This window comes from Nomia melanderi, chromosome 6, assembly GCF_051020985.1.
Source record: "Nomia melanderi isolate GNS246 chromosome 6, iyNomMela1, whole genome shotgun sequence".
Classification (NCBI taxonomy): domain Eukaryota; kingdom Metazoa; phylum Arthropoda; class Insecta; order Hymenoptera; family Halictidae; genus Nomia; species Nomia melanderi.
The window spans coordinates 18,611,168-18,637,496 of record NC_135004.1 but is presented as its reverse complement, the minus strand read 5'-3'; the positions used below and the strand labels follow the sequence as shown (position 1 = coordinate 18,637,496).

General features: G+C 50.5%; 1 protein-coding gene across 4 annotated transcripts in view; it reads right to left on the bottom strand.

Annotated features, from left to right (window-relative positions):
• LOC116430071 (irregular chiasm C-roughest protein) overlaps positions 1 to 26,329 on the bottom strand; it is a 234,152-nt gene that overhangs the window by 31,040 nt on the left and 176,783 nt on the right. For all 4 annotated transcript variants that reach the window (XM_076368753.1, XM_031983724.2, XM_031983725.2 and 1 more), the window contains one exon: positions 7,149 to 7,381. In XM_076368753.1, the coding sequence (XP_076224868.1) occupies positions 7,149 to 7,381 (233 nt within the window). The remainder of the gene's footprint in view (positions 1 to 7,148; positions 7,382 to 26,329) is intronic.

The window sequence follows — 26,329 nt, the reverse complement described above, 5'->3', positions numbered from 1 at the left end:
CGGCATATAACCCTGAAACACTCCGACGACGAACGAATGCATGGAAAGTTTGAACGAAATTGGCAATTTTATGCGCCCTCTGGCCCGATCTTCTGTTTCCGCTTCCATTCCGCGCCCGCGTAATTGTAATGTCCACTGCCCGAGGGCTTGCGATCAACGGCGCAATCAATTCTCGCGTCCCCCATTATTGCCGAAACACTAGGTACCCGCTATTTTCAATCGCGACGCTCGAGAACCGAGCGATTCGCGCCGGGATTTTCCTTCGTCTCTCAAGCACGAAGGGCGAGCACGTCTGTGCCGACCAGTGGTCTGCGGGAAACTCAAGGCAGAGCATTGTTTTTGCAATTTTTTCATATCCATCCTTCGCGACGAAGCCACTTTGTAATTCAATTTGTTTACGACTTCTTCCCAACATGAACATTTCATCTCGCCGAAATATTGACGTTCGTCCGCAAACGGTTGAGTTTCTCAAATTTTTCTCAAATGTTTGCGGTGGGTTAACGGATTTTCCATCAAGCACGAAAAGGCGAGCAAAAGGTGAGACACTTTTTAACCCGAATAACCCCAAAGAGTTAAAAGCGTGCAGTTGAATCGCAGTAGATTCCACGGTGTCGTAACGGTTCCAGGCTGGATCGAACGGTTCACCGTTTCCGGCTAAAAGGTTTTCTTGATCGCCGGTGTAGCCGGCGCGCGGGGACAGGCCGCATCCCGCGAATATCTCCTCGCGAACGATCGGACTGGACCGGTGAACGGAATTCAATTATCACCGGGCTCGGCCGCGCTATCGTTTGCTCTCGGTCGTCCGACCGACGCCTCCCCGGTTTCATAAACATTATCGTCGCGCGGACGACGAAAACGTGGAAACGATTGCACCGCCGGATATCGGATAGATCGAACGAGCTCGTGTGTACCTTGCACGCTGCGCTGTAATATTCACAGAATTTCAGTGAATCTATTTTCAGAAGCAAATTCATTTCTTGAGACACGTTCGAAGTTTGACAGTGCATCGATGGATGGTAGGTCGAACTGCTTCCGAGAGAAGGGACTGAAAATTGATGAGTTCGCAAGTGTGTCGGCTTAACCGCTACGCCATCCGAATTCGTATTAATGGAGTGCGTTATTTAAGCGCAATTTGGATTATTAACTAGAACGCATGCTGTTATACATGGCAGGCAACAGGTGGAATGCAATTTAAAGATCTTCCGATATAAGAAAGTCGAGAGCAAAACGTGTAACTTATTATCGTCTCGAACGATCGCGGATTCGAAACACTCCATGTATTTTCTTTGTATTCCTCTATTATCTGAAAGTATATTTCGGACGCATTCGATTTTCGTGTCGAAGTTCCTCGTCAGATTTGAAGGCCGCTATTTGTTCATGAGTTTCGGTGCGAGCTCGCTGCACTCTGAGTATAAAAATGAAAACAGAGAGAGACGGAGAGAGAGAGAGAGAGAGAGGGAAAGGGAGAAAGATGGAGGGACCGTTGTAACCTGCAGCGGGAGAAGCGAATTGTTCCACGAACGAGCCGTTACAGTGATACGCACGATATCCTGCATACTATGGTCGGCGAGTTTATTCCCGGCCGCGCGCCCTCGAAATCCCGACCGCGGGTCTAGAAAAATATCATCGACGGGCATACGTTCCGCCGAAAGATAGTTACACTCTAGTTTATGTTGCTCGAAAAAACAAGTTCTCTGTGCCGCTTCTGTGAAAAAAAACCCCCCGTGGCCGGGAAAAAGGGAACGCACGGCGGGCGCGGGACAGAGGGAGATCGCCGCGCGGAAAGGAACAGAGAGGGAAACGAGAGAGGGCGTAATCGCCGGGCGAGCAGAATTCCGATCCGTTGTAATTTGTCGATTACGCGCGTTCCCGGTCTTCGGCCGCACCACTGGGGAAATAATCGTGAAAAACCTCCGCAAAACTTCGGCCATTGTTCGGCCGTTGAAAGCTTTCGCGGCAGTGCACAAACGCGCGCGGATTGATCCGCGCGGCACGGCTCTGCGACGGTCGTGTGCGTGTCACACTTTCAATTTTCCAAAAAACCGAAAGAGAGAGGGAGAGAGAGGGAGAGGAGGGAAAAGAAGGGAAAAACGGCATTACCGCGTGGAATTGTCTCGAGTCCGCGGAACGATCTGGAATCGAATCGCCGCTGGCCGAAAATACCGGTGTTCGGTTATCAATGGAAAGCGTTGCTTGTCGAGGTCTGCGCTCCGTTCTGACGGCCAATGGAAAACGAATAAAAAATAGAACGATGAACGATGAACGTTGCGCCTGTCACATCTGCGCCGAGTGCCTGCAAGCTAGACGCGTCCGGGAGCAAGGAGAAGCGTGCGAATGCTTGCATTTCATACGTTTTTATCGACGGTGAAATTGCGGAACGAAGAACGTAAGTGAAACGAAACGAACGCGGGCGTCGGTGTGTTATTTATATTTTTCTTTGACGCGTGCCGCGTTACTCGACTAGGCCAATAAGAAAACCTGTTGTCCAATGCACTTTTCATCTGTGGATATTATACGTCTCGGGCGAGAATGCTGGGTCATCGTGCAGGGACAAGATGAGTCTTTCGTTTTGTTTTTAGTTTCGGTCGTTTACCCGTAACCGTATTATCGAATAGCGTATTAGTATGGAAAGTGAGCAGTCGGAACCGCATTCCTTTGGCTAGCGTGTTCGTCCGAGACGCAAACGCATCGTCGGACGTTAGGCTTCCCGACAAACGTTCGCCGACGCGTTTCGAAGCACGGTTACACGGATCGGGAATCCCGTGTTCCCGGTTGTAACGACATTAATCAAGGGATCCGGCGGTAATTTTAATTAAAAAGCCGGTCGGACGGGTCACGCGTAACGGCTGCGAAATAAATTTAATTAATTTTTCAGCGGCGCGGCGCCGGCGACGACAATCCCCGCGACTCGTTATTTATCTAGGCCGAAAGGCGGTCCCGATAGCGGCGGCCGGCGATCGCCGCGCGATCGAAAACGGATTTCTGCGTTAACGAATGCAATCGCGGCCACAACGCGATCCGAACGAATGGCGAATTAGCGGGGAAGCCCGACCGCCGCGAAATTGCTCGCGGTGTCGCGAATCGGCCCCGAATTAACGCCGCATCATCGATATCCCCGCGGCCGGATCTTTATTACGTCATCGATTCAATAAGCTCCGCGGATAAAATTACAATCTCGCGGATTTCTGGCTTCACGCCGCGGCTTAACGCGCGAATGCGATCGTTTCAAGAGCCGCGCCACGTTTTCAGGGTATACCGATACTTGCTCGATTGTTCGACGAACAAAAATGCATCGTAAGATATACATTGTGCTCAGCATTCGTTGAATCCGATTTTAACGTTGCTTTCAGCTATACGATTTTATCGTTAACGCGTCGAATACGGGCCGAGGTGTTCACCGGTAATCCTCGAGAGTATCAAGTGACTGTAATTTAACGATGAGAAGGGAACGACAAAGAAAATAGAAATTCTAATTACTCGTGTAGTTAAAGTTATCGGTCCTCGCGAGCACAGATCGTCTGCACGGTCTTTAGAATCGTCGGTGCTATGAGTTAACAAGCTACCAGTGGAAAATCGTGGAAACTGGATCCCGAATTAACGAAGAAAGGGAATGTTGTGTGCTCCGAGGAAATTTAATGGAAGCAAAAACTAGGGCACGGATGTTTAAGGATATCCGAGACTTTTAAGGAAATACGAGGGTTCTTTTCCACGTGAATCGACCTTTGAAGCTTCGAATTTCATAAAATTTTCATAAAAATATCATAATTTACGTTCCACGCCCGCCCACTTCAGGAAATCAAGTTTCCCCCGAGTGTTTTTTTACATAAACGTCCGTATAAACATCCGCAATCTGGTTCGCAGTTCAATTAAGTCTTTATAGAGTTACGCCTTCCGGCTTCGTTACCCGTGAGACCCGGTTCCTACGATAATCGATATTAACCACCGATCCCTCGGTTTTACAAGCGGCGAACGTTCTGCATTGGTGAGCGCAGAAAATATTCGAGTAATCATTACGCAACGAACGCATTTTATTCAATTACTACGGTTGTACCATTAGTCCGACGCACACGCGAAACGCGTAAAACGCGATATCTTTCAAATAATCCTCATTGTCATTAGAGATTTCCACTCGAGCGGAAGTCTTTATTCCGCGCTGTCAAGCCGAACAATAAGAAAACACGTTTCAAGCAGAAAAACTTACTGCTCGATCAAGCATCTCAGCGACGCAGCATTGAAGGAAAGCTCTCTAAAACAGGATGAAATCGATTTGCCCGATAACCGACCGATTTGACACGATCGCGAGTCCTTTGCGCGCTTTCAACCGAGCACGTCGTGCGTCTCGAGGGCCGATTTGCGTGCTAATGGCGGACGGAGGTGGAGGAAGAGCCGCGATACGTTCCCTCGTTCGGTATCCAGCCGTGTCTGCTCATTACGAGCCCGCGCCGGAGTGTCTTCGGAATTACGTCGCGCTCGATAATTCGATAATTCGATCGTGGGAATCGTCGGCGTCGCGATGACGCGCCGCTAGTGCGGCGCGGCGCATCAAGTACGTGCAGCACTTCGCCGCTAAGGGATTAATGATACCATTATTCAAATGGCATCGCGGCTAGGCTGAATTGAAACGCTGCTGCTGGCCCCGTTGCGCCGCGCTGTGCACGTGCGTGCAAAAACATCTCCGCGCCAAAGTAAATAGACAAAGACAGGTGGAATCGAAGCGGGGCGGGCGCGGTCGTAGGCGGGCAGCTTTTTTTCCCGCCGGTCGGTCTTTTATCTCGCAAAGTTTTCCTTTTTTCCGCTGCTTCCTTTTCATTTTTTTTTCGCTATCCCGAGCGATGCACGCCGGGCCTCCGCAGCCACCCTCAAAGATACGGTTTTTCCCCTTTCCAGCGGGCATCCGCGCCGCACCGCGCCACGCCGCGCCGCACCGCGAGGCTACAGCCGAACTCGGTCAAGCTGCCATTTCGTCGACTCACTTCTGGCTGGTTTAAAAGCGTTCCGGCTGGCCCGCCATCGCCTCGAGACGAATGCCAAAACATCGGCCAAAAAGCGCGGAACGGGTTCCCGTCGCGGCGCTTGTACACCGTCCCCGTCACGTCGTTTCAAATCGACCGGTCGCCTCGCTGGGATTTTCCGACGCGCTCCGATGGAAAACGTGTCTTTTTATCCGCGCGCGTCGCGGGGAAGGACAAAGCGCGTCCGCGCGGTAATTACGCGTTTGACGGAACACGGGTTAACCTTTTGCGCTCCCGCGTTTGGATAGACATACAATTTTCTTACCACATCTGCTTTTTTTCATAGTTGCAATGTTGGGTGAATCCTAAATATGTAAATGCGAATTACTGTTTGCGCAAAGTGTGAAACATCGATCGCCATGGACTCGTGAAGCTGATAGCAAACGTGTCAAAGCGCCGTATTAAACTATAATTAAATCGGAAGACGCTGAGAGCAATAAAACAAGAACACTTTGGACTGCAAAGAGTTGACGCGTTATTTCGGCCATCGGGCTCGCAGCGTTCGCTGTCTTTCCGTTCTTATAGTAGTACCATTCCGTCAGCAGACTCCTCGTTTCTCTCTTAACGAGGCGACGGTGTTTCTTTTACGGGCACGCTTTAAATAAACTCGCAGGAACGCGAGCGGGAGGTCGGCTCGAGCCCTTTCCGAAAGGTCAATACGTTTCACCTATCGAGAAGGCGGGGTGCTTTAATAAGATATGACCGTTTACCTCTCGGAAAGGTGAGCAGCAAGACAATCGCGTGCAGGCCGGACACCCAGCGAGTCCAGCGATCTAGATTCACTAAATTAATTGCTTCATGGCGCTCGAGGAATTGAATCGAATGGACCTTGATCCGTAAACTATTGCTAACGAAGTGTACAGTGTTATACTTACAGATTAGGGCATCCCATAAATCTTCTCGTTCTCCTCATGCTAATTTCTAGGGCAACACACTAACGTTTACGTGCCTTTTAATCGCCGACGTATTAACCATCGTGTATTTCTCCTCATTTCTCGATTAATTTCTTAATGATATCTTCGAGACGACACTAGAAAATATCTCAAGAATTAACACGTGAAACGATATTGCTTATGGAATGATCTACTTTGTGTTTTACTGTTTCTTCAACGTATTTCACTAACGATGGATTAATAAAGAACGTCAGGTTCGACAACATTATCGCCTAATAACCTCTGATAATAACTGACCCAACGTTTTCATATAAGGACTTGATGAAACTAGACTCGCCCGACCGCCTAATTATAAAATTTCTCGGTGCACTGATATTTTCTGCTAAGAACCACCCAACTGTAGATAGATTTCAGTTAATTCATTGAAATACGGCGCGAAAAACTAATGAATGTGTAGAACGTAATGGGAACTTTGAAATTGCCACCGTACAGGACGCGGCAGGCATCGCGCATAGATAGCTGACAGATGCGATAAGAGGTTCTTTCGATGGGCGACTCGCGATACAGCCTTAATTGAACCAGAAATTATGCGCGCAGATAGTCAAACCTGTACACCAACATCTTGGCGCGTCGACGCGTTTCTCAACGGGCTGACAAATCTTTTAAATCCGACCGGTTCTCGAGTTTTCAGACTTGTCTTCATCTCGCATCTGTTCGCTGAAAGCGTATCAAGATTTTCCACGCGGTCGTACACGCGTGCAATTCGGCCTCGACCGAAAGAGGAAACTGTTTATTGTTTCTACGAACCTATTAGGCTAATGATTCAACACAGCGCATTCAGCATACAGACTGTGTGGTATTATGAACAGTGAACCTCGTGTTCTTCGTTACAACAGAAGCAGAGAAAGGACGAGCTAATCAGGGCGATGACAAAGGAAGTTCAATCTTAAGTACCGTTTTTTTCTTAAATAAAATTGACTCGTCAAGAACATCCACTATAATGAATCCTCTGATTCATCTATGAAACTTACAGCAAGACTAATCCTTACAAAATTCAGTACGCCTGAAATTGCCATGTTTCGTAAATCTAGCGTTAACATCTCCGTCTTCCGAATGGGAACGCTCCTGGCCGAAGTCACCGGGACTAATTTACAGCCGAATCGAATAATGCCAGACAGATGTCTCGCGTTAATCGTCTCGTCCATCAGAATCAATATACAAAACCGAAAAACGAGGAGCTTACCTCCGCGGGCGGCTTGCCAGCGACGCTGACGCACTCTATCACCAGCTCTCTGTCCTCGGTGGTGATAAGAAAGTCGCCCTGCAGGATCTTCGGCTTCTGCGGCGGCACCAGGACGCTCAGCTTCGCGAACCTCGAGCGCAGAGCCGGTTGGCCGTCGTTCGTCGGCGACGCCTGGCATTGGTAGGTGCCGTCGTCTTCCAGTTCCACCGGGTATATGTGCAACGAGAAGTCGCCTGGAACAGGGAAAAGAATCCGAGTGTAATTTCACACTAGTTCACCTTGATCGGTAAGAACCAGTGTCACTCCTTCGCAATATCCACCGTTTCTTTCGACACATCGATCGAGGACACGCTGATTTTTAAATCATCGCTGCGCGGAATTTCAGTGGTTTTCTTCGTTCGTTGAAACTCGGGTGCCACGCGACTACCGAACTCGCGATCGATTAATTGATATTTATAGTCGTTTAACACAGTTTTATAGAGTTTTATATTATATCAATTCCGATGCTAATGAATTTAATTGCCGACCTCGTTCGAGCGACGCTTCGAACTTTATTCATTCTATTTCCAGATTACTCCTTCCGCTACAGCTGCTATGAAAGACAGTTGAGCTATGAGTTTTCATTACGCCCTGTAAGGAACGCGACATCTGCCACGGGCTCGTGTTATGCAAATTATTGACTCTTTTAATCGAACTCTTTTGACTTTGAATGACGCGAAGCGTAAAAAAACGAAGACGCTGGGATAATTGAATCGTGACACTATGCTCCCGTCTAAAGTACTACATTCTATATTAATTTTGTTAATTACGTCGCAATTCTTCAGACTCAGAAATGTTCCATAACGGCGAAAGTGAACTATAAGTTGGTCCGAGTCTCGACAGATGCACTCTGGGGGTCTCCATAGAAAAACATGGAAAAGGCAATTCCATTATTCGCCGGTTCTAGCGTTAAGGGCGACGCGATACGTAACGCTCGCGTTGCGCAAGGGTCGCGAAACGTAACCCGGTCGGCGGGCCGAGGCGTGCCGCGGGGCAGACTGCGGCGAGCAGAAGTTTCTCACTTGATATGAGCCCCGGTATCGGCCGTAGCAGCGAGAGAAGTGGAGCGGGCCTGGGCCGGGTAGAAAACCATTTACCCCCGTTGATTGAAACTAACGGTTTACGAGCGTCTGCCCGATGGTATCGCGCCCCCGCGCCGTACGCAGGAAATTTCTCCGACTGACGGTTTTATTTTGAAATCTCCGCGTATACGTGTAAGCTGTCAGGAACAACACGGTTTCCGCGCAGCGCGGATCGACGGGAATTAGAACGGTCCGTTGCCGGGGCCGTCAGCGGACTCGTATTTTTCTCCCCGTGGCATCGACATCTCTCTCTCCGATCCCTCTACCGCAACGTTCTACTCGTTGCTTGTCAAAATCACGGAGGATACAGTTGTAAAAGCGAGTAATCGGGCGACAGTTCGTTGACTATGGACGTTAACAACAGGGTCAATCGACTGGTTGACTTCCAAACAAATATGTTTGCACGAGCGCGCGAACGTTTCGATGAAAGAATCAATCACCGCAACACGAGAGGGCGGTAATCTAGCGGAGCTCGGGACGAGGGAAAGGCCCATAGGTCTCGTAGGCCTCTAACGAGAAACGTTAGGAGGTGCCTGAACAAACGACAGAGAGCCGAATAACGCGGCGTCTATCTAAACAAGAGAGACAGCGTAGTGCCGGTAGAGTACGTTACGGGGTAAAAGAAGGAAAGCAACGAATCGAGTGTACGTGTAACAACATTTTATCTCGTTGAAATCATACAACAAAGCGAACGCGTTGCGCCCGGGGCGGAAGCGAAAGGTTAGCATGTACGGAAGAGGTACGTCTGGCGTTTATTTTTCAATCGTTAGATGGCTGCTGCTCCAACGAAATATGTGTACCAGCTTCGACAGCATCCGGTTTTCCCGAAATCGAACGAAATTTTATACGTTTTCGGGCCACTGTTCGCAGCTTCTCCGTCGAAGTAACGCGACGATTATCGATACCAGGGAGCAATCGGCCGTTCAAGTAAATTCGTCCGCCTCGTGATTTATTTGCAACGACTGCCGGGCTCCCCGATCGATTCAACCATCCATCCATCCATCCGTCCCTCCGTCCGTCTATCCAGGCATCCAGGCATCTATCATCCTGTCCCCACCCCCTCGCGCGCCGATCTATCCGACCGATTCCCCCGTTTCTTTCATTCCATTCATACAACTTTCACGAACCGCCCAGCCCGTACGAGCGGGCATGCACGGCCAAGCAATTGTGCTTCGGCTCCGTCGAACGGATGAAACCGACGCGAACGAGCGACGGGAAGGGGGAGCCGGAACCGGAGGCGGAGGAGCGAGCCGCGCCAACCGAGACACCGGGCGCAAATTGAAAAAATGGGATCAAGCTGGCCCGCCGATCACCCCGCCCGCCGCAGCAGCGTCGTCGCGGCTCAAACTTTCGCCCTTGTTTCCCGCCCTTTGTTCGAGACTTCCGCTTCACTGGACCGACCGAAGGGGCTGAACTTCTCGCGACTGCACGCGAGGGGTTGTAAGTTCTGCCGGCGACTGTGTGTACCAATTCTAGAATGCCGAGCAACATCGATAACCCTAACCGTTCCGAAGTTTCTCGCTAGAAATATTCTCGCTAGAAACGAAGCTATTTTATTTTAATATCTAATTTAGTTTAAAACATTCAATTAGTACGAGAATCTCCATCGACGCATCCCCGAAAGCTCACAACGCGTTCGCTAAACAAGACCTGAGCCCGATAAGGTTGTCCACTGGAATTACCCGTAAAATCTCGCTGTTTATTCGATTCTGTCCGCGGAAACGATGAAAAACAGCTTCCTACTTAATATCAGAGCCCACTCTGCGTCCGCAGTTTTTTGTGGATATTCAGTGCGACGTGCAACTTCGAAACCGCATGAAAACGGGTGTAGGGACCCCTTGAAAGTTGCGCTATGCACAAGTTTACTTAGCGTCTCTTACTTAACGTCCCGGACCGCGCGCATCAAACGGCGAACGACGCGTCCGTCGAAAGTGGATAATCCGCGGCGTGTTTCCCTCGGGAATGCATGCATCGCGTCGGACGGGGTTACGCGGCGCCGCGATCCTCCTCGCGCGGAACAGCAATCTCCGAGGAGGCAATAAACGTCGCGCGCCGTTCCTTTTACGCGCCGCTGAAAGCCGCGCCGGATACGTATTAGCGTATCGCGGGAAACAAAAAGGATTTTCCACGCGCCGCGCCTGTTCCCGTTATCCCGCGGCCGCAATATCGCGGAAAATTGGAGACCGGCTGCGTATCGTCGCGGCGATAAAGGTTAGACGAGAGACGCACCGCCGCGAGCGGCGAATGGAAATTGGTACGGTGTTTCTCATTTTCGTCCGTTCGCGTCGTTTATTCCCGATGTATCCGGTCGCCGCGCGATTGCGCTCTCGCGGCGCTGCTCGGGGGACGATCATAGAAAATTAGAGATAGGCTGGAGATCGCGGTGATCTCGGCAGCTGTGTTTTCTTAGGAAAGTGATGCTCGAACGCAAACACTCTGAACGAAGTGACTTTAGACTTGAAATTCTTATTTTGCAATGATTGAAACTGCCAGAGGAACAACGAGAAGCGGTTCGAGTGTCAAGAATTCTATTCTTCTAATTGTTACACCAAGTCATAAGTAAGTCGGTGCAATTGTTCGGCAGTTGATCAAGAGATTCCGCGCGAGTCCTCGAATCGGGATCAGAGATATACCGCGCGAAATGAATTCAAATTGGACTCATTTATAATTTCGTTTGTTCCAAGGGGGAACGCGTTCACTCAATTCTAAATCTCGCGAGCTTTCATCCCGGTGAATAGAGATATTCAGCTGCGGTAAACGCATACATCTACTCGGTGGATCGCGAGGTACGAGCAGTCGGCCTCCCCTGGGCCGGAATCCGCCTTTATTCGTGCCCATTTCAAAAATAATTCACACCAGCGCGGCGCGTTAAACTCGAAGGGATTCCGTTGCATTATGGGGGACAATAATTAGCACTCCTCCCGAGGCGAGACCATTCAGGGAACTTTCGAAACTCCGGCCGGCCAGGAAGCGGAGGCTCCTCGCCACCGCGGCGCGCGTTTACCCGGCGCGCCGGTTCGGTAATTACTTCTGCGCGGAACACGCTCCCCCGCATTCGTCGCGAATGATGCCGGGCAAGGCCAATGACACGGACAACTCTCGGCCGAAGTTGCGACCGGCGCGGTCGTAACTTTCTCGTAAACAAAACTGAAAGACCGTGGAAAAGTCGCGGGATGTCTTGAATCACCTAGGAAACTCGTTCGGCGCAGAGGGCTCGTTTCATTTCCGCCGCCGCGCTGCCGTGGCCAGTCAAAGCCGCGGAAACAAAGGGGATGGATAATGCAAACGCGAACGAAAAAATAGAGCCGGGCTGCGTTAAACAGTTCGGGCGAGCTGTTGCCGAGTCGTACGGTTTCAGCGGTTTCATTCGAGCTTCTTCGAACGTTACGTATTAATTCTCCGCACTCGAGGAGCGTATCGCGGTCATCGTTTCATTCCGCTAAATTAGAGAATTCGATGTTAAAGATCAAATTAATGCAGTCGATTTCATCAACGTTTCGTTAGAAGATTGCGAATGCGTGCAGCGAAACCTTTCGAACGTACACGTATTGTCAACAGATTATGGATTATAAACAATAGACGATGGGTGCAGCGAAGACGAATAACGCGCACTGTAATCGGATATATTCGTTAGCAAGTAAATTCGCTGTTCGAAAGAGTGCAAAGTTGGAAAGTTTTAGAGAAAATTCGATCTACTCCACGCATGAAATTAACGAAGCAGGATCAACATTCAAGCGTTCGTGAAATAAACGCAACCGCTGCGCCCGAAGAATGTTTCGTAAGAATGATTTTCGCGGTAATTTCCCGCAAGAAAGCATTCATCGGCGAAGCCACTAAACAGGGGAGAGTAAGTTTTACTGAAAAATGAACGTCTTTTTATGGAAAACGAAATTCAATATCCGATAACCGCGGTTATTACGAAATTTCGAGGACAATGAACCAGCGGCACGAGTCTGGACAACCTACATTGAAATTTCGAGTGGTATACGATATCCGGTGATGCGGAACAATTCGTTTCAATTATTGAAAGAGCATAAATGATTCTCTCAGAAATGACGAAATCGTCTCGGATGAACCCAGAATCTAATCGAACTGAAACCTCAATAAACGCGTTTCCACGGATTGCGAGAGAAAATGCGAACCAGTCGATGTTACTAATTACTACGAATATTCATCGCAGAAGCGTAACCGAGGCGACTCGCAGTTCGCGCGAGAAACTTGTTTTCGTCCGTCGAAAAAGTCTCGCCGGCTTAAAGCGTTGACTGAATCGTCGCCATTTGTCCAGGATGATCTCGAACAAGGCTCGGCCGGGGCGGGCTCCTCTCGCAGAAATGCAGATGCGCCGGGAAATTCGAAGTTTAAGCCGGAGAACGGTCGTTCGTAGGCGTGACGTAGACACGGGTAACTTCGCGGATGGAAATCCCGGTATCCGAGATACAATTCCAGAAATTTCCGACCAAGTGTTCGAACAAAGGGCGGAAAGAGCGGCGACGACGAGACGGCCGCGGGGACCTGACGGAGATCGGTGAGCCTGAAAGGGACGCGCGGGGAGGGGCGACACGGTAAACCCTTTACAGGGGTAGGCACCGAAGGAGAGCTTTAACGACTAACTGGATGCGGCGAAACAATGCATCACGAACAATTAGTGTTAGACCGGGCGCAGTCGGTGATATTACAAACGGCTATAATTAATTTTAATTATACGGAACAGGTAACGAACACTTCGGTACGTGCAACTATGATTAATCGCGGCCTGTCCGGCGGGAAGGCATAGATCGCCTCTGGATCTGAAGATCGTTCGCCGGGGATGCCGCGTATTTCGGTTAACTAGCGGGTCTCGATAACCCGCTTTGATCCGTTGCCCGCATCATCTCGAAATTTACTGTTCGGTATTCTAAGTGAAATGAACCTCGTTCGACCGGCAACGTATATACGTTCTGCTGCTCCTTCTGCTAGGCTGCGAGGAACTTCCTCGAAACGTGGAAATTCTTTCCGAGTGTTTTATGCGAATTTATTTGAAGATCTTCGAGAGAGGAAATTGTCGAGATTCTTAATAGTTCTCTGTAATATATTTCTTTAAAAATAAGGTTCGAAGATTAACAGTTTGTCTATAATGCAGTTCCTTTAAAAAAGCTTCCTTGCGTCTATTCCTGTGCTCGTCTTTTCGATAACATTTTCTTCCTCAATGATGGGGGACGTCATAAAAGGAATAACGAGGATTACATAATTGATTGGCTGTCGGTCGTTTCCATCCGTATCGCCCTCAGTCTTCGAATATCCGTCGTCTGACATCTATCATTCACAAAATCGATCTGTACTCGACTTAATTAAACTCGCGGAATTACGAGGCCGCAGATGGAACCATCGCTCGCGTCCCGCATCCTTAACGCTGGCCCGCGGTTTCAGCGGGTCGTCGCCGATCGAAGGAGAGAAATAGCGACGCGGTATCAGATGTAGCTCGCGCAACGATGCCTCCGCGAAAAATGCGGAGGGAATCGTACGAACTGTTGGCCACGCGCGATCATTTGTCAAGTGTATTCGAGCTCTGAAGAGGAAACCTTTTAATAGAGACCGATGGACAGGAGGAAGTTGATTAATCGAACGGCTCCCGAGCTTCTGCCACGTCCATTAGTAATTTTAAATAGGACTGTTGGTTCGCGATTCATCACCGGACACCGTGGGATTCGATATTATATGCCGATGTAATTCGACCGTGATTACGATTTCCTCGAGATCGCTGCAAACATCTGCAATAAACAAACGAAGACCCGTGCCCGGACCTTATACGAAACCCCGACAGCTCACCTACACGTTGCCGAGCTCGAATTTCAGTTTGCAACCCTGCGCACTGCAAGGTATCTCGCTAGAAATATTTTTAGCGATACCTCGCGCACGAAACAAGACGCGAAATTAAATATCGAAGTTGATAATTTCACTACCGAATCGAGTGGTGAAGCAAAGGTCTCGCCTCCGTTAAGAAGAAAATTATAAAAACATGCATGCGCTTACACGGGAAAGACGTTGGAAAGATAACCGTTGAATTTGGTCGCGTCACGTGCCGATATAAGAAGCCTTTCGCGAAATTCGCGAATCCCAATCGAATTTCCGGCGCGCCGAGAGAAAGGTCGCCGGCTCTTTTATCCGAGCCGGAAACGAACGCACGGTACGTGGAACGGCGCGCAATATCCGGGAATTTTCGAATTCAAAATCGGCCCACTTTCGCGAGCGATTTTCGGGGAACGGGCCGGGGACAATAATCGGGAAGCGAAAAATTTGAATAAACGCGGAAAAAGCGGGCGAGCGGTCGGGTTGCGGTTCCCGCCCACCGCGAATGTAGGTCAGAGATTCGCGGGCCGGACCGGGCCGTTTTACACGCTCGAATACTAATAATCCAGATTTATCGTGGCGGTATGTCAATCAGCGCGGCTATTACCGGCATTATTATTTCGGTTAATTGGATCGCAATTTCCCGTTACATTGCCGCGCGCCTGGCAAATATACGGCATTATCATTTCGTATCTGGCCACGCGAAGGGAAACCGCAGTGTCGCGTCGCGGCCGCCTCGTTTCGACCCCTTCTTTTTTCCACCCGCTCACCCGACCCCGCTACGCCGACACCTTTTTCTCGTCCTCTTGCGCGGAATAATTATACCGTCAGCGGGATCGCGACCGTTTCATTAGGATGGCAAACCGAATAAAGGAAAGAATTGGCAAGTCGGCCGACGAATATTTAATAAAGGCACGCGAGGATTCCTCGACTGATTCTTTCGGTATCGTTTCACAGATTCGACAAAGAGGTGTTTCAACATGCTTTTAGGTATCCGGAAGTCGAACACTCTTTCCGGCTTTCATTGGAAATTTATAACTATTCGTTGTCCGACGGAAACTTAGGTTCAGCTATTGAAATCGGGGCAAGCTTTAATCGAGATTGGAGATTGAAAAATAAACACTTGCACGCATTCGTGTAATTGCACCGAAGGATCTGCCATTGTGTAAGAAATAATCTCTCGTCGTAACGCTTAATGTCATCGGGCAGCGCGAAAATATCTGGTAACCGGAGATAGCAATGTTGTCGAATGAAATAAACAACGCTTCCCTTGCTCTCCTCTTTAACGCGTCCGTTCGCTTGCAATGTTGACGCGTAAAAGTAAAATACTATCAGCGACTCGCATCGGAAGTCTGCCGGCGATGGGAACGCGTATTTAATACGGTGTGCGCGATCAGAAATTCTGGTCAACCGGTTTCAGACGTAACAGTAACGTCGCGTGTTTAGTTAATGGGCCGTTAAGCCGGCCGTTTCTTCGCGGCTCCTTCTGCGATCGACAATTAGCGGTTATGAAATGCTAATACCTCCGCGGCTATCGCGATATCGCGTTACGAGGCTGGGCGAGTCGCGAATGAATTGCAGTAACGACCCGTTAACTGACGGCGACGTTTTACAACGCAACGTAACAGCTCTTTTCGTGTCATAGGTATTTCAGGTTTTCGGGAGCAGGTTCGATCAATACGAAATTTCTCCCAACGGTTTATCATTGGAGCTGAATTCGACGGTGCTCAAAGACGCCTGCTTAGACAATTGATGTTCAATTGATAACTAGACCATAGTATAATTACTATAACGCCCGACGATACGTCAAGCTGCGAAAGTATCGAATCCACTGTTCGTTCCGCCTGAGCATCTTCGAAACGATTCGCCGGCTCGTCTCGCCAACGTCATAACCAGCGAGCTGCCGTTTCCACGAGGTGACCCGGGAATTACCGATATCGCGTGCAGCCGCGCTCGCAATCGGGAATCTCTTGGCGTAAATCCACTAATCCTTTAATCAGAAGCGTAGTTCTGGCTGTCCGGGCACAATCGTAGGCCGTTTGCTGGCGCAACTGAGCAAACAACGTCTGCACCCGGAGGTGGGCAGCGCGTTCGCCGGCTACCGTACCCTTTATTGCTACGGTAAATCAAACAGATCTCGATAATTCGGGGTTGACCTTAGGTAGCCGGGCAAGGCGGGGCCCAGCTTTAACGCTGTAAATTTCGTAACCGCGCGCGTGCGACGCTAAGGCTTGCTCCACACTAACGGGCAACGGCACGGTTAGACCGCGATCAGTCATCGTCGAGGCTTTTATCGCGCCATTCGCACTCGAGGATCGGGGAAAATCAAATCCCGGCAATAAGTATTGCACTTCCGATCGTTTACTCGCGAAAGAAGCAATGTCTCGTAAATATCGTTTCACCGTTTTTATTCGGAACGTTCAATATTTCCCGATAAGATGTCTAAATGAATTGTGATTGTAAATCTTAGAAAAGTTATGCGGAATGCGCGCGATACGAGGAAATATATAAAATATCCAAAGCGAAGTATTCTTTAGGGTATTTCCAAGGGAAACCTGTTTCCCGTCGCAATTCTATTTTTCCGCTTAGGAGCACTCAGTTGACTTTACGCGATGCACCGTTGACCGCGAGTGTGAATCAGGTCTAATTTCTTAGCGAGCGGCACGTATCGACGCGGCCCCGGATCGATAACCCTGTTTTCCGTTTAATGCAACCGCGTTGCGTTCCGATCGATTGTTCGCTCTATCGCGCGCGCATTTAGAAAAGAACGACATCGAAACGGCGACGTCGACGACGGCGGAGCGAAAAAAACTGTCGCTGTTAATATCGCCGGCGAGAGCGCGATAGCTATAGGGGATTAATCTCCATTAATTTCAGCTGATAACGGTGGCATCGCGATTTAACCGTTAGATTAAAAGCTAACTGTTTCAATGGCGACGTTATCGGCGGCATCGCGAGTACCGGTGGCACAACGAACAATAATTAGAATGCGCGACGGCGCGGCGCATCGCTTATACCAAGAACAAATCAGCGGCCCGTTGATAATGCATCGCGAAAGATCCGCAAGGCGGTTGCATGTTAATACGCGGCCCGAGTGCAGGCTGATTCATTGATCTCGTCGCGAGCTTCCGTTCCGTGGAACGCGTTCGTGCATTGTGTTTTTAATAATAAACTAATGTTCCTCGAATTCAGGACTAATCTAATAATACTTTTTACTCTGCGTTCACGATGATGTTCCGCGTTGTGTAAATCCGACTGTTCCGAAAAAGTTTATTTGTTGCAGGATGAAGAATACATAGAATTATTCTACAAAGGTTTCTATAAAGTAGAATGGGTAAGATATTATACAGCTTTACATAGAACTTCGATGAAGAAAGCAAGATCGTGTTACGTTGGGCATAATGTCTGACCATCGACGATCCGTTTCTCCTTACCGCGGTGCCGTTCGTGAGCTACGTATATGACTATGTTACGGTGACATACAAAATGCAAGACAGCATGTTAACGCAGTCCTCGACTAACTGCACGCGGTTAGATAATATAGAATAGGTTTTTCCGGTGTAAGTCACTAGATCACCGAGTGCTCTAAGAAGACGTGAAAAATTCAACGGAAATTCCATTCTGGCTTCTAAATATTGCATAAAACGCCGCGGCGCGGTTCATAAAAATGCATGTCCGTATCACGAATGTATAAAAGATTACACGGGGCAATTTTTATACTGATGGGCGCGTTAAAGCATTCAGAGAGTGCAAGCGTCCATCGCGCGAGCGGAAAGTGGGTCTGTCTACAAACAGTCCCTTGCTTTTTATCCTTCCGCGTATTCATTCGTGCCACCGTCGTAATTGTTTCTCTCGTAACGTGTTTTACTGCTTTACGTGCTTACGTCCAGAATCACGGTGAAACATGGCGGTTTCAGGTGGATGGACGTGTCTGACCACTGGCGAGCCGTTTCTCCTGTACTTGATTCTCAGATACGAGAAAACGATTCCTTTGAAATCCATCAATCGCTTAATTAACAGAAAAAGGAAACTACGCGGTGATCTCTCGCTGTTCGAGCAATTAAACCGAAAAATGTCATCTCGCCGAGACGTCGACGTTCGTCCGCGAAGGGCTGACCCTCGCAGACGATTCGATTTTAATAACGCCGGGGTCAGTTGCAGCGTTGAACGTCCGCCAAAATCCGCGCGAATGAAACACCCCGTAGGGACAGGGCGCAGGGCAACAGTGGGCCATAACTCGCCGACGAAATTAGTAACGGTTAGGCCTACAAACGGCCGGCAGCGGAGCGAGCGTCCGCCGGACGAGCCAGCCGTGACATTAATCGCGTCTGTAAATTTCAGGAAAGCACGGCCGACATAGGTGTGTGTACTTGGAACGCGGCTAGGGCTCGTGGGAGGGTGAATGGGAGTTACGAGGGGGATGGCGGCGGCTGCGACACGTAACGCGGCTGTCGATCCGATCATCGTCGAGCATCGAACCCTGAAAATCGGGAATTGGAAACGGTGCCGCGCCCGGGAGCCGGCGATTAGAGACTTCCCTGGGCTCTGCCCCATTTCTTCCGGGTACCATCACGGCCGTTAGATAAAGACGTTCATCCCCCTTCGGCCGTTAAGCGATCCCCGGCAACGCCGATCCGCAAGGAGATGGTTTTTTAATCCCGGCGAGCGCCGACAGGATAACTTACTCGATGGATAATGGAAATTCAGATAGCGTTCGACAGGGCTCCGCTGTAAAACACGGCTCGTTACCGGTGTATCATTCGCGGGATCGTTCCTGGATACTTTCATCGAAAATATTGCTGCCCGTAAATCGTCTCGCGGTTCGGTCCTCGGAGCGTGTACACGCTCAGGCCGGAGATAAGGGAATCATTATGGGTGCCGGCGAGTTGCTGGGATCCATTTGCGAACCTCTAACGGAACCTCTTTATTAGGGAGATTCTAAAGAGAACAGGCAGTTTGCGGGCTTGACGTTTTCTTATTTAGCATCGAACTCGGGTTACTCGGGAGCTTAGGGACTCGGGCTTTCGGGTGAAGTTGAATAAAATTCAGAAAGTTGCGATCGAAGAATCGAATGACTCCATCTTCCATCGTTTAAAAGTTCCACATCCGATTTGGTTGGCTCCGCAATTGTTGAAAAAATCCTGCTGAAGAGAATTTGTAAAGAGGTAACACCTCCCTCTGGGAAGCCAACGAAACGTCCGGCGAGGGAGATTAAACCATGGCCGGAATCACGAACAGCCCGATGTCGCATCCATTGTCCAGCGTATCCGTTCTTACGGCGGTGGATCGCAGAGCGGAGCACGGTTACGTTCGATCGCGGCCGTGACACGTGTCGGCTGCCGGCAATTATACCGGCCGCTTGTAGCCGATGTCTATCGGGTGTCCAAATATTGTTGCCAGCAGGGAACACGTGCCGCGCAGCGACGCGCCGCGATATTAATCAGATATCTGCGCGGATGTGCGCCACGCCGCCGGAATATTGGCCGCGCCGGGTACACGTAATAACGGATGCCTCCTGAAGACCGGGGCCTCGTCGGTGCCGGACAATGCCGGTGGATTTACGCGCGGCGCGATAACGGATAATTAGACTCGAATCGTAGGGTCGCGCGATACCGATCGGGGGCCCGGCTATCGCCGCGAATTTATACGCGAAACGTACCCGGCGTACACGTGACCGTAGAAAAATTGTTCCCCGAGGCTGGCGAACGCCGCCGGCATTAGCATATGCATAGAGGGCCGCGGTGGGGGGCGGTGGGGGGCGGCCATGCGGCGGGAGGGGCGGCGAGATTTCGGTAAAATTGCACGAATGGCTGGCGCGAAACGGGAGCACGCGCGCGAAACCGGAGCGCAAACGTTGCTGGAACTTTCCGGCGCGGCGGAACGATGGTAACAGCGATAACCATCAGACATCCGGCACCGTTATCACGGCAAATCTGCGACAACGGGAACCGCGGACCCATTGTCGGGGCCAATTGTTGCCACTCGCAATTCCTTGTTTTTCGGCTTATTCTTCCTCGTTCGCTCTCTCCCCCGCCCCTCTCGCTCTCTCGCCATTTCTCCGCCCCTTTTCCATCCTCTGGGAATCCCATCCCTCTGTCTCTATTCTCTGCCCTCCCTCTCTCGCCCGCAGAGACTTCGCCATTAATCACGGCACACCGTTTCTGGCGTGCTTGGCGCGAAATTCCCGTTCCCCACGCGCCCTTCCGCGCGAGCTGGACCTTTGTTTCATCCCCTTTCCTGCTTTCACTACTTCGTCTGAGTATCTACTCCGGGCCGGTCTTTGAAATTTATAAAATTACTGTCGAGCACTTAAACGACGGTTTTATTTCGCGGTGCGCCGGCCTGGCTCGATTGCCGGGCCGGGTAACGTATTCGAGACGCGTCGAGGGCAACGGAGCCTTTCAATGCCACCGCGTAACTAGTTTGCCCGTGTTTTCTTTTCCCGGTTTCCCGTGGTATCGACTATTAGGCGCGCGAACCACCGAACGAATCCGTTGTTTCGGCTTGTTTCGTCGTATTTATTCTCGCGGCAATTTCTCGCGCGAGATGGGCGTTGCTCGATGAACGCCGCGCAAAATGATTTGAATTACCGTGTTACCGGTTTACGCGGCGAACGAGAGAGATCTACGAATTAGAATTAAAACTGCGAACCGACCAGTCACCTTGATAATAGGAATAGCAAGAAATCAGAGTCGTTCGGTGATTCTAGCGTTACGCGAGGCAACAGGCTTCTCGAGGAATAGGAAGCTAAACGCCTCGCCGATATAGGAAGAACATTGAAAAGGCTAGTAATCAGCTGGCAGGTGGATAACAGAACGGACGGTGAGCTGACAGGAAATGAGAATCTACAAGAGGGCATAACTTTTCCAATCGATCGGCTTGTTGGCTTATAACGCGGAACGCGTGAAACGTAAACTGATTCGGGCTCCGGCGGACCGCGCTCCTCCGTTTCAACGAGGGCGGGCGAGGGAAAATTCGGAATTAGCAACGAGTTAGTGCTCATTTACCGTCGGCTTCAATATTGGATGATATTGAGAGGAAGTCGGCCGGCGAACGTTGCGTCCCGACCGCTCATTTTCGATATAATTTCACCATTATAACAACGCAGATTCATATCGTAGTAATTCCGCTCCACGGCCGCCCCCGTGCCCATTAAATTAAACCCCGCCCCGCGGCGAATAACGAATTCGTTTCAGTCCCGGCGCACCGGCGTTCGCCGGGTTTGTTCGATCGCGGCCACGAATTTTCCGATTAATCCTGATCGATCTGCCGTTCTCGCTCGGCTCGCCTCGACACGGTTCTTAACCCGTTGCCCTGTCTCACCCGGCGGGAGCCGTGATTCGGTTTTCAAACTGGATTTACACAATCTGTGCGCCGTTTTTGCCTTTCAACTTGAAATTAAGCGTCCTTCCCTCGGGAACATTTGACTGTAACATTTAATCAGGCGACCGACAGTCGACGCAGATTTTTCCGTTTCTCGGTTTCAGCTTTTTCCTAGTTAATTATTGCGGCTGGCGGAAGCTTCAAAGGAACACGTGCGAAAGAAATCGCGGGGTACGGGGTTAATGACGTTCATCCCTGTTCCAATGAGCATTTCGGAACAGGAGAGCACGCGTGTCGCGTGGAACGCCGACTGAAAACTCGTTTCAGCGAATCGGCGAAAACCTAATTCCGCATTCATACGGAGCGTTCATTCCACGCCGGCCATAAAAGCGGGGGGCTGCGAGGGTTGCCTCGCCGGATTTCCATCGCGTCGAATTGTTCCGGCGATCGCATTTTTCCTCGCCGCGGAAATAGCTCACGGACCGCGACGACGACGTTATTGTACCACGAAGTTTTTAGTACGATCGCCTTAGCGCTTCGCGACCTCGCATGTCCAATTCACTTCGAGAGAGTGTTCGTGTTGCCTGCTACCTCGCCTGCAACGCGGGTTAACACTAGAACTGCCAAATAGGACATTCGACCATTAAACAGGTTAGGGAAGCTTCTCTGAAAACTTACTAAAAAAATAGAATCAACGACAGGCAAACCGAGTCGTAAGTCAACAGAAGTCTCGATAACCGCACGAACGGCAATTCCCCTTAACGAAGCAAACACGCTATAACTGATAAAAACATCAATTACGAACACGGAGTCATAAATTTCCTACCGGAAATTCGCGAACGTTCATCAACCGTAAAAATATCCCGTTGGGCTATAAATCCTGGCCACAGCCTCCCAATTACCCGACGAAGAAGTTCGATTCGCTAGTCGTTTGACTAGCAGCTTTAACTTCAATTTCAAAGTTGAACAGAAGCGGAATGAAAAATACTCGAGCGCGAGACACTTTCCTCGCATGCGGCGAGCCGCGGTTCCGAGTCGACTCCCTGTATTGCCGTGCGTGGGTGGACCTGGCGATTGAACCGGTCGAAAGCCGGCCAACCTGCGATGCTGCGGTACCTGTCGAGAGCCCCCGGGGCGGCTGGAAAGAGGAGCGCGATGAAAACCGGTAAGGCCGATTAATCGGGCAAGCTGCGGCGCGGGAACGGGCGGAGCCGGTCATGCAGGTTGCCCGCGTCCTCGGCCAATCGGCTACGGTGATCAGCAGCGAGATCGGTCGCTGCCGTTCGCGGCCACCGGTGTCTAACCTCGCGAGGCGACGCGCTTCGTTATAATTGATATTCCAACTGGACTGTCCGCCGCACGAAAAATAGTCGGAATTACGACCCGCAGCTATCAGTGCGGCAATTAATGCGCACACGGATCGTGATTTACGCTCGCGTTGGACCGCGTCGTCGATTATCCGCTCGGGCCACAAATTTTACTGTTAACCGGTAGACTTAAGGAGCAGTGCGTTAATTAATTGTATTTATTGGTCCGATCGATAACGAGCCCCGGTGCATCGGGCCGCCGCGCACTGCGCTGCAGCGCGCTGGGGGCTGTTTTTAAAGGGGCGACGACGGTACGAGGTGTTCATAGGGAATTCGTAGGAAACTAGGAATTGGGAGGAAGCGGAATCCGAATTAATTAGGAAATCTAGTAGGTTCGGAGAGTTTCTTGTCCGACGCCGGTCGTTTTCCGTCGCGGATGATGCGCAGGAGTGTTAAATCGAGCAAGTCGATCGCAAAGTGCGGAGAAAATTGCATCGCGCAGCGGACGGCGCGGATGCGAGCCGATATCTTTGTCCGCGCGAGCGTTTCGCACGACGCGGCAGCGGCGGCCGATCATTTTTCTCGTCAATCTCCGCGGAAACCGACGAATCCGGTCATGCAGGTTTCGCATCCTGTTGCGGGGCCGCGGCAGATCCACTTTTGCGCGAAACGGACCGATGAACCGGCTCGATTCCCTCGATCGAGCGGCGGACCGAGGCGTGTCCCGGAGATCGCCGGATAATTAACGCGCAAATAAGACGTCAGGCTTGCTCGCCGTTGGTTTAATCCGCGGATTCGTTTATCGTTGGTACCTACGCGCGGACCGAGGAAAGAGCGCGGGTCGTTCGCGATAAATTTCATTAATTCCCCTTTTGTCCCCCGCGCGAGACCTCGCGAGCAGACGAGCCCGCTGATTAAGATTAAGCTCAACGGGGGAAATGATTCACGACTGATAATCGTATCGAACGATTTATAGCTGTTTGCTCTGGCCGGGTGCGCGTGTAACGCGATAGAACGTGTATTTCTGTAAGATTCATTGAATCCACCTTCGGATAGAGGTTTCGCCGGGAGAAAACTGGAATTGTGTAATATACGCGATCCGCCGATAATTATAATGTTAATGGCGGTCTCGCGTAACGTGTAAACAGATACGCGTATAAATCAAATACAATGGGACGCTTGTGGAATAATGAAATTATCGCGAAATCTCCGAAGCTTCGGTCTTTTGTAACCGCGATTCATTAACATCTACCGTTCTGCGCTCCAAATTTACCGGGGACCGAACAGGCAGGTGCAATCTCCCGCGAACAATGGGAGGCACGGAATCTCGATGCACGGAGCAACATGCACCGTGGAAATCGATTCTTTCCGCGGCTTCGGCTTTAATCGTTTCATTCCTCGAACGACTTGTCCGCGGAACGTTTCCAGAACGGCCACAGTTACCGGAGCAATCCTCTCCGTAATCCTTGTTCTCCCCCTCCCGCTCTTTCCCTTTTTTTCTCCCTCGCTCTTTCTCTTTCTCTTTCCCTGTAATTCTTGCTCGGCTTAGACGCACGCAGGAACATCCGGTCGAGTAACCGGTTGCCCATCGCCGCGGCCGCTAGCCGATCAACGCTGCGCTCAGAGCTGCGGAGACTTGTTATTGCACGCAGTCCTCCTGCCGCGACATATTACACAGCCAATTGGACGTAGCACGATTGGCCGTGTAACAGTCCAGATAAACGGAGACGCGAGGGAGCATTCTTCGAAGCGTGTTTGCAAAATTCCAGGCGCCATTGTCTAATCGTAAAGCTACGTTCCAAGCGCTAAAATAGTATTTTAATTCGCCGCGAGCAACGCGAAGCAGCTCGTGATTTCTTTTTATCCGGAATCTGTTTTTGCCCCAGTGTGCCTCGCCGCGGACATGGAAACTCGCCCGGAAAGGTGAACGAGCCGCTGGCACGAGGTCGCGGTATCGATGTATCGTCGGCCGATCTTCATCCGACCAGGCACAGCTGGCGTCCCGCACGTGACCCCCGTTTTAATCGACGGATTCGCACATACTCGGCCCGCGCTAGTTCGCGCCGTCGCGTCGTGCCGGGAATGTCTTTAAAACGACGTGGAGCGACGCGGCCTGATGCACCGCGCACCGCGTCGGACTCTCGCGACCAACTTTAAATTAGTTCCGAAACATTTGGCACTCGTCCACCCCGGTCGCCCCCTCGCCGACTCACCCTTCGTTTAATGTCTTTGCCGCGGATCGATAGGCGTACGGAATCCATCGCGGCCAGGATCGCCGAGTACGCGTCTCCGATCGCGACCAGTTCTTGCTCCGAACTATGCGATATCGTCGCGGACATGTTGTATCGACGTTATGTAGCTCACGGCTAACATTCCCAAGTGGCGAGTTTGTCCGTCATCGAACTGCTGCGCGGTACGAATCGCTGTACCGTGGAAAGTTGGAGAAATTGGAGGAACATCGATTGTCTCAGCTTGATTTTGATTTTAACATGGATCGAAGATGCAACTTTGCATCCCGTGTAACTTTGTCCTTCCAAATTCTCCATTAGTCGATCAAAATCCACGGTCTCGTATTATTCGTAAGTATAATCGATAAGGACGTCACTGTAGTTGGAACACTGGCAAACTAGAAAAGAAAACTGTCCACCGTTAACTTCTATTTTTCGATGTGAAACTCTGATACCGCGAATAAGGCGACGTTGGTCTTTAAAAGCTTAATAAGCAGCGATGGTTTTGGATGATTCGCGAGCTTGACCACCGATCGTCGGGGATTTGTTCGAACTCCGAGCAATCTTACCGAGCGATAAACAGATTCGCGTGCGGCACGCGAGCCATTCGGCGCGTTCCAGAATTTACGGTCCGCCCAGCTCCCAGCGGTGCTCTTGTCGCCGGGCTACGATAATTCTTTCTCCGCTGCGCAACCGAAACGTTGCCGAATTAATTAATCCCGGCGGGATTGACGGGTGGCTCGGCCGTCTTCTCGGGGCCACGGGAATCAACGGTACGCGCGCGTTTCGTGTAACGGAGGCGTGCGCCTCGCGAAATATCGCCTGTGCTGATGTTGCAATAATTTTATGGAAATCGAGCGTGGCGCCGTTCACTTCGTCACAGACCAGCGGCGAGGGAAAGGGAGGAACGCCACGGGCGCGAGGAGTTTAAAGGGAGGCAGCAGCACGGGGACCCTATGAGACAGCGTAAAACGAGAGACGTTGCTTTCAAGTGAGAGTTAATAACCTACGTCGTGTAGCGTTTAAGGAGTAGAAAGAGAGACTCGCTTCGGAGTCAGGGTTAATAACTCGCGTCGCGTAATGTTTCAGAAATGCCAGGGATGCCTTGCTCTGTATGTTCGAAAGCTGAACGTTTGAAATTTCAAGTCTCACATTTTTCATCAAACTGAAATAGTGGACGGTTAAGTCGATTTTCTGATACTTTCTGGCTTTCCTATAGCTTCCGAGTATGTTGACTAATCTCAGAAGCTATTACATTAATTTTCTCAACATTCGCGACGATTCTGTGATAACGTCCCATCGTTCATCCTCGTTATATTCAACCGGCTCATTATTTCCTGGCGAAAGAGTACTACGAGGCATCCGCCTCTCTCGTA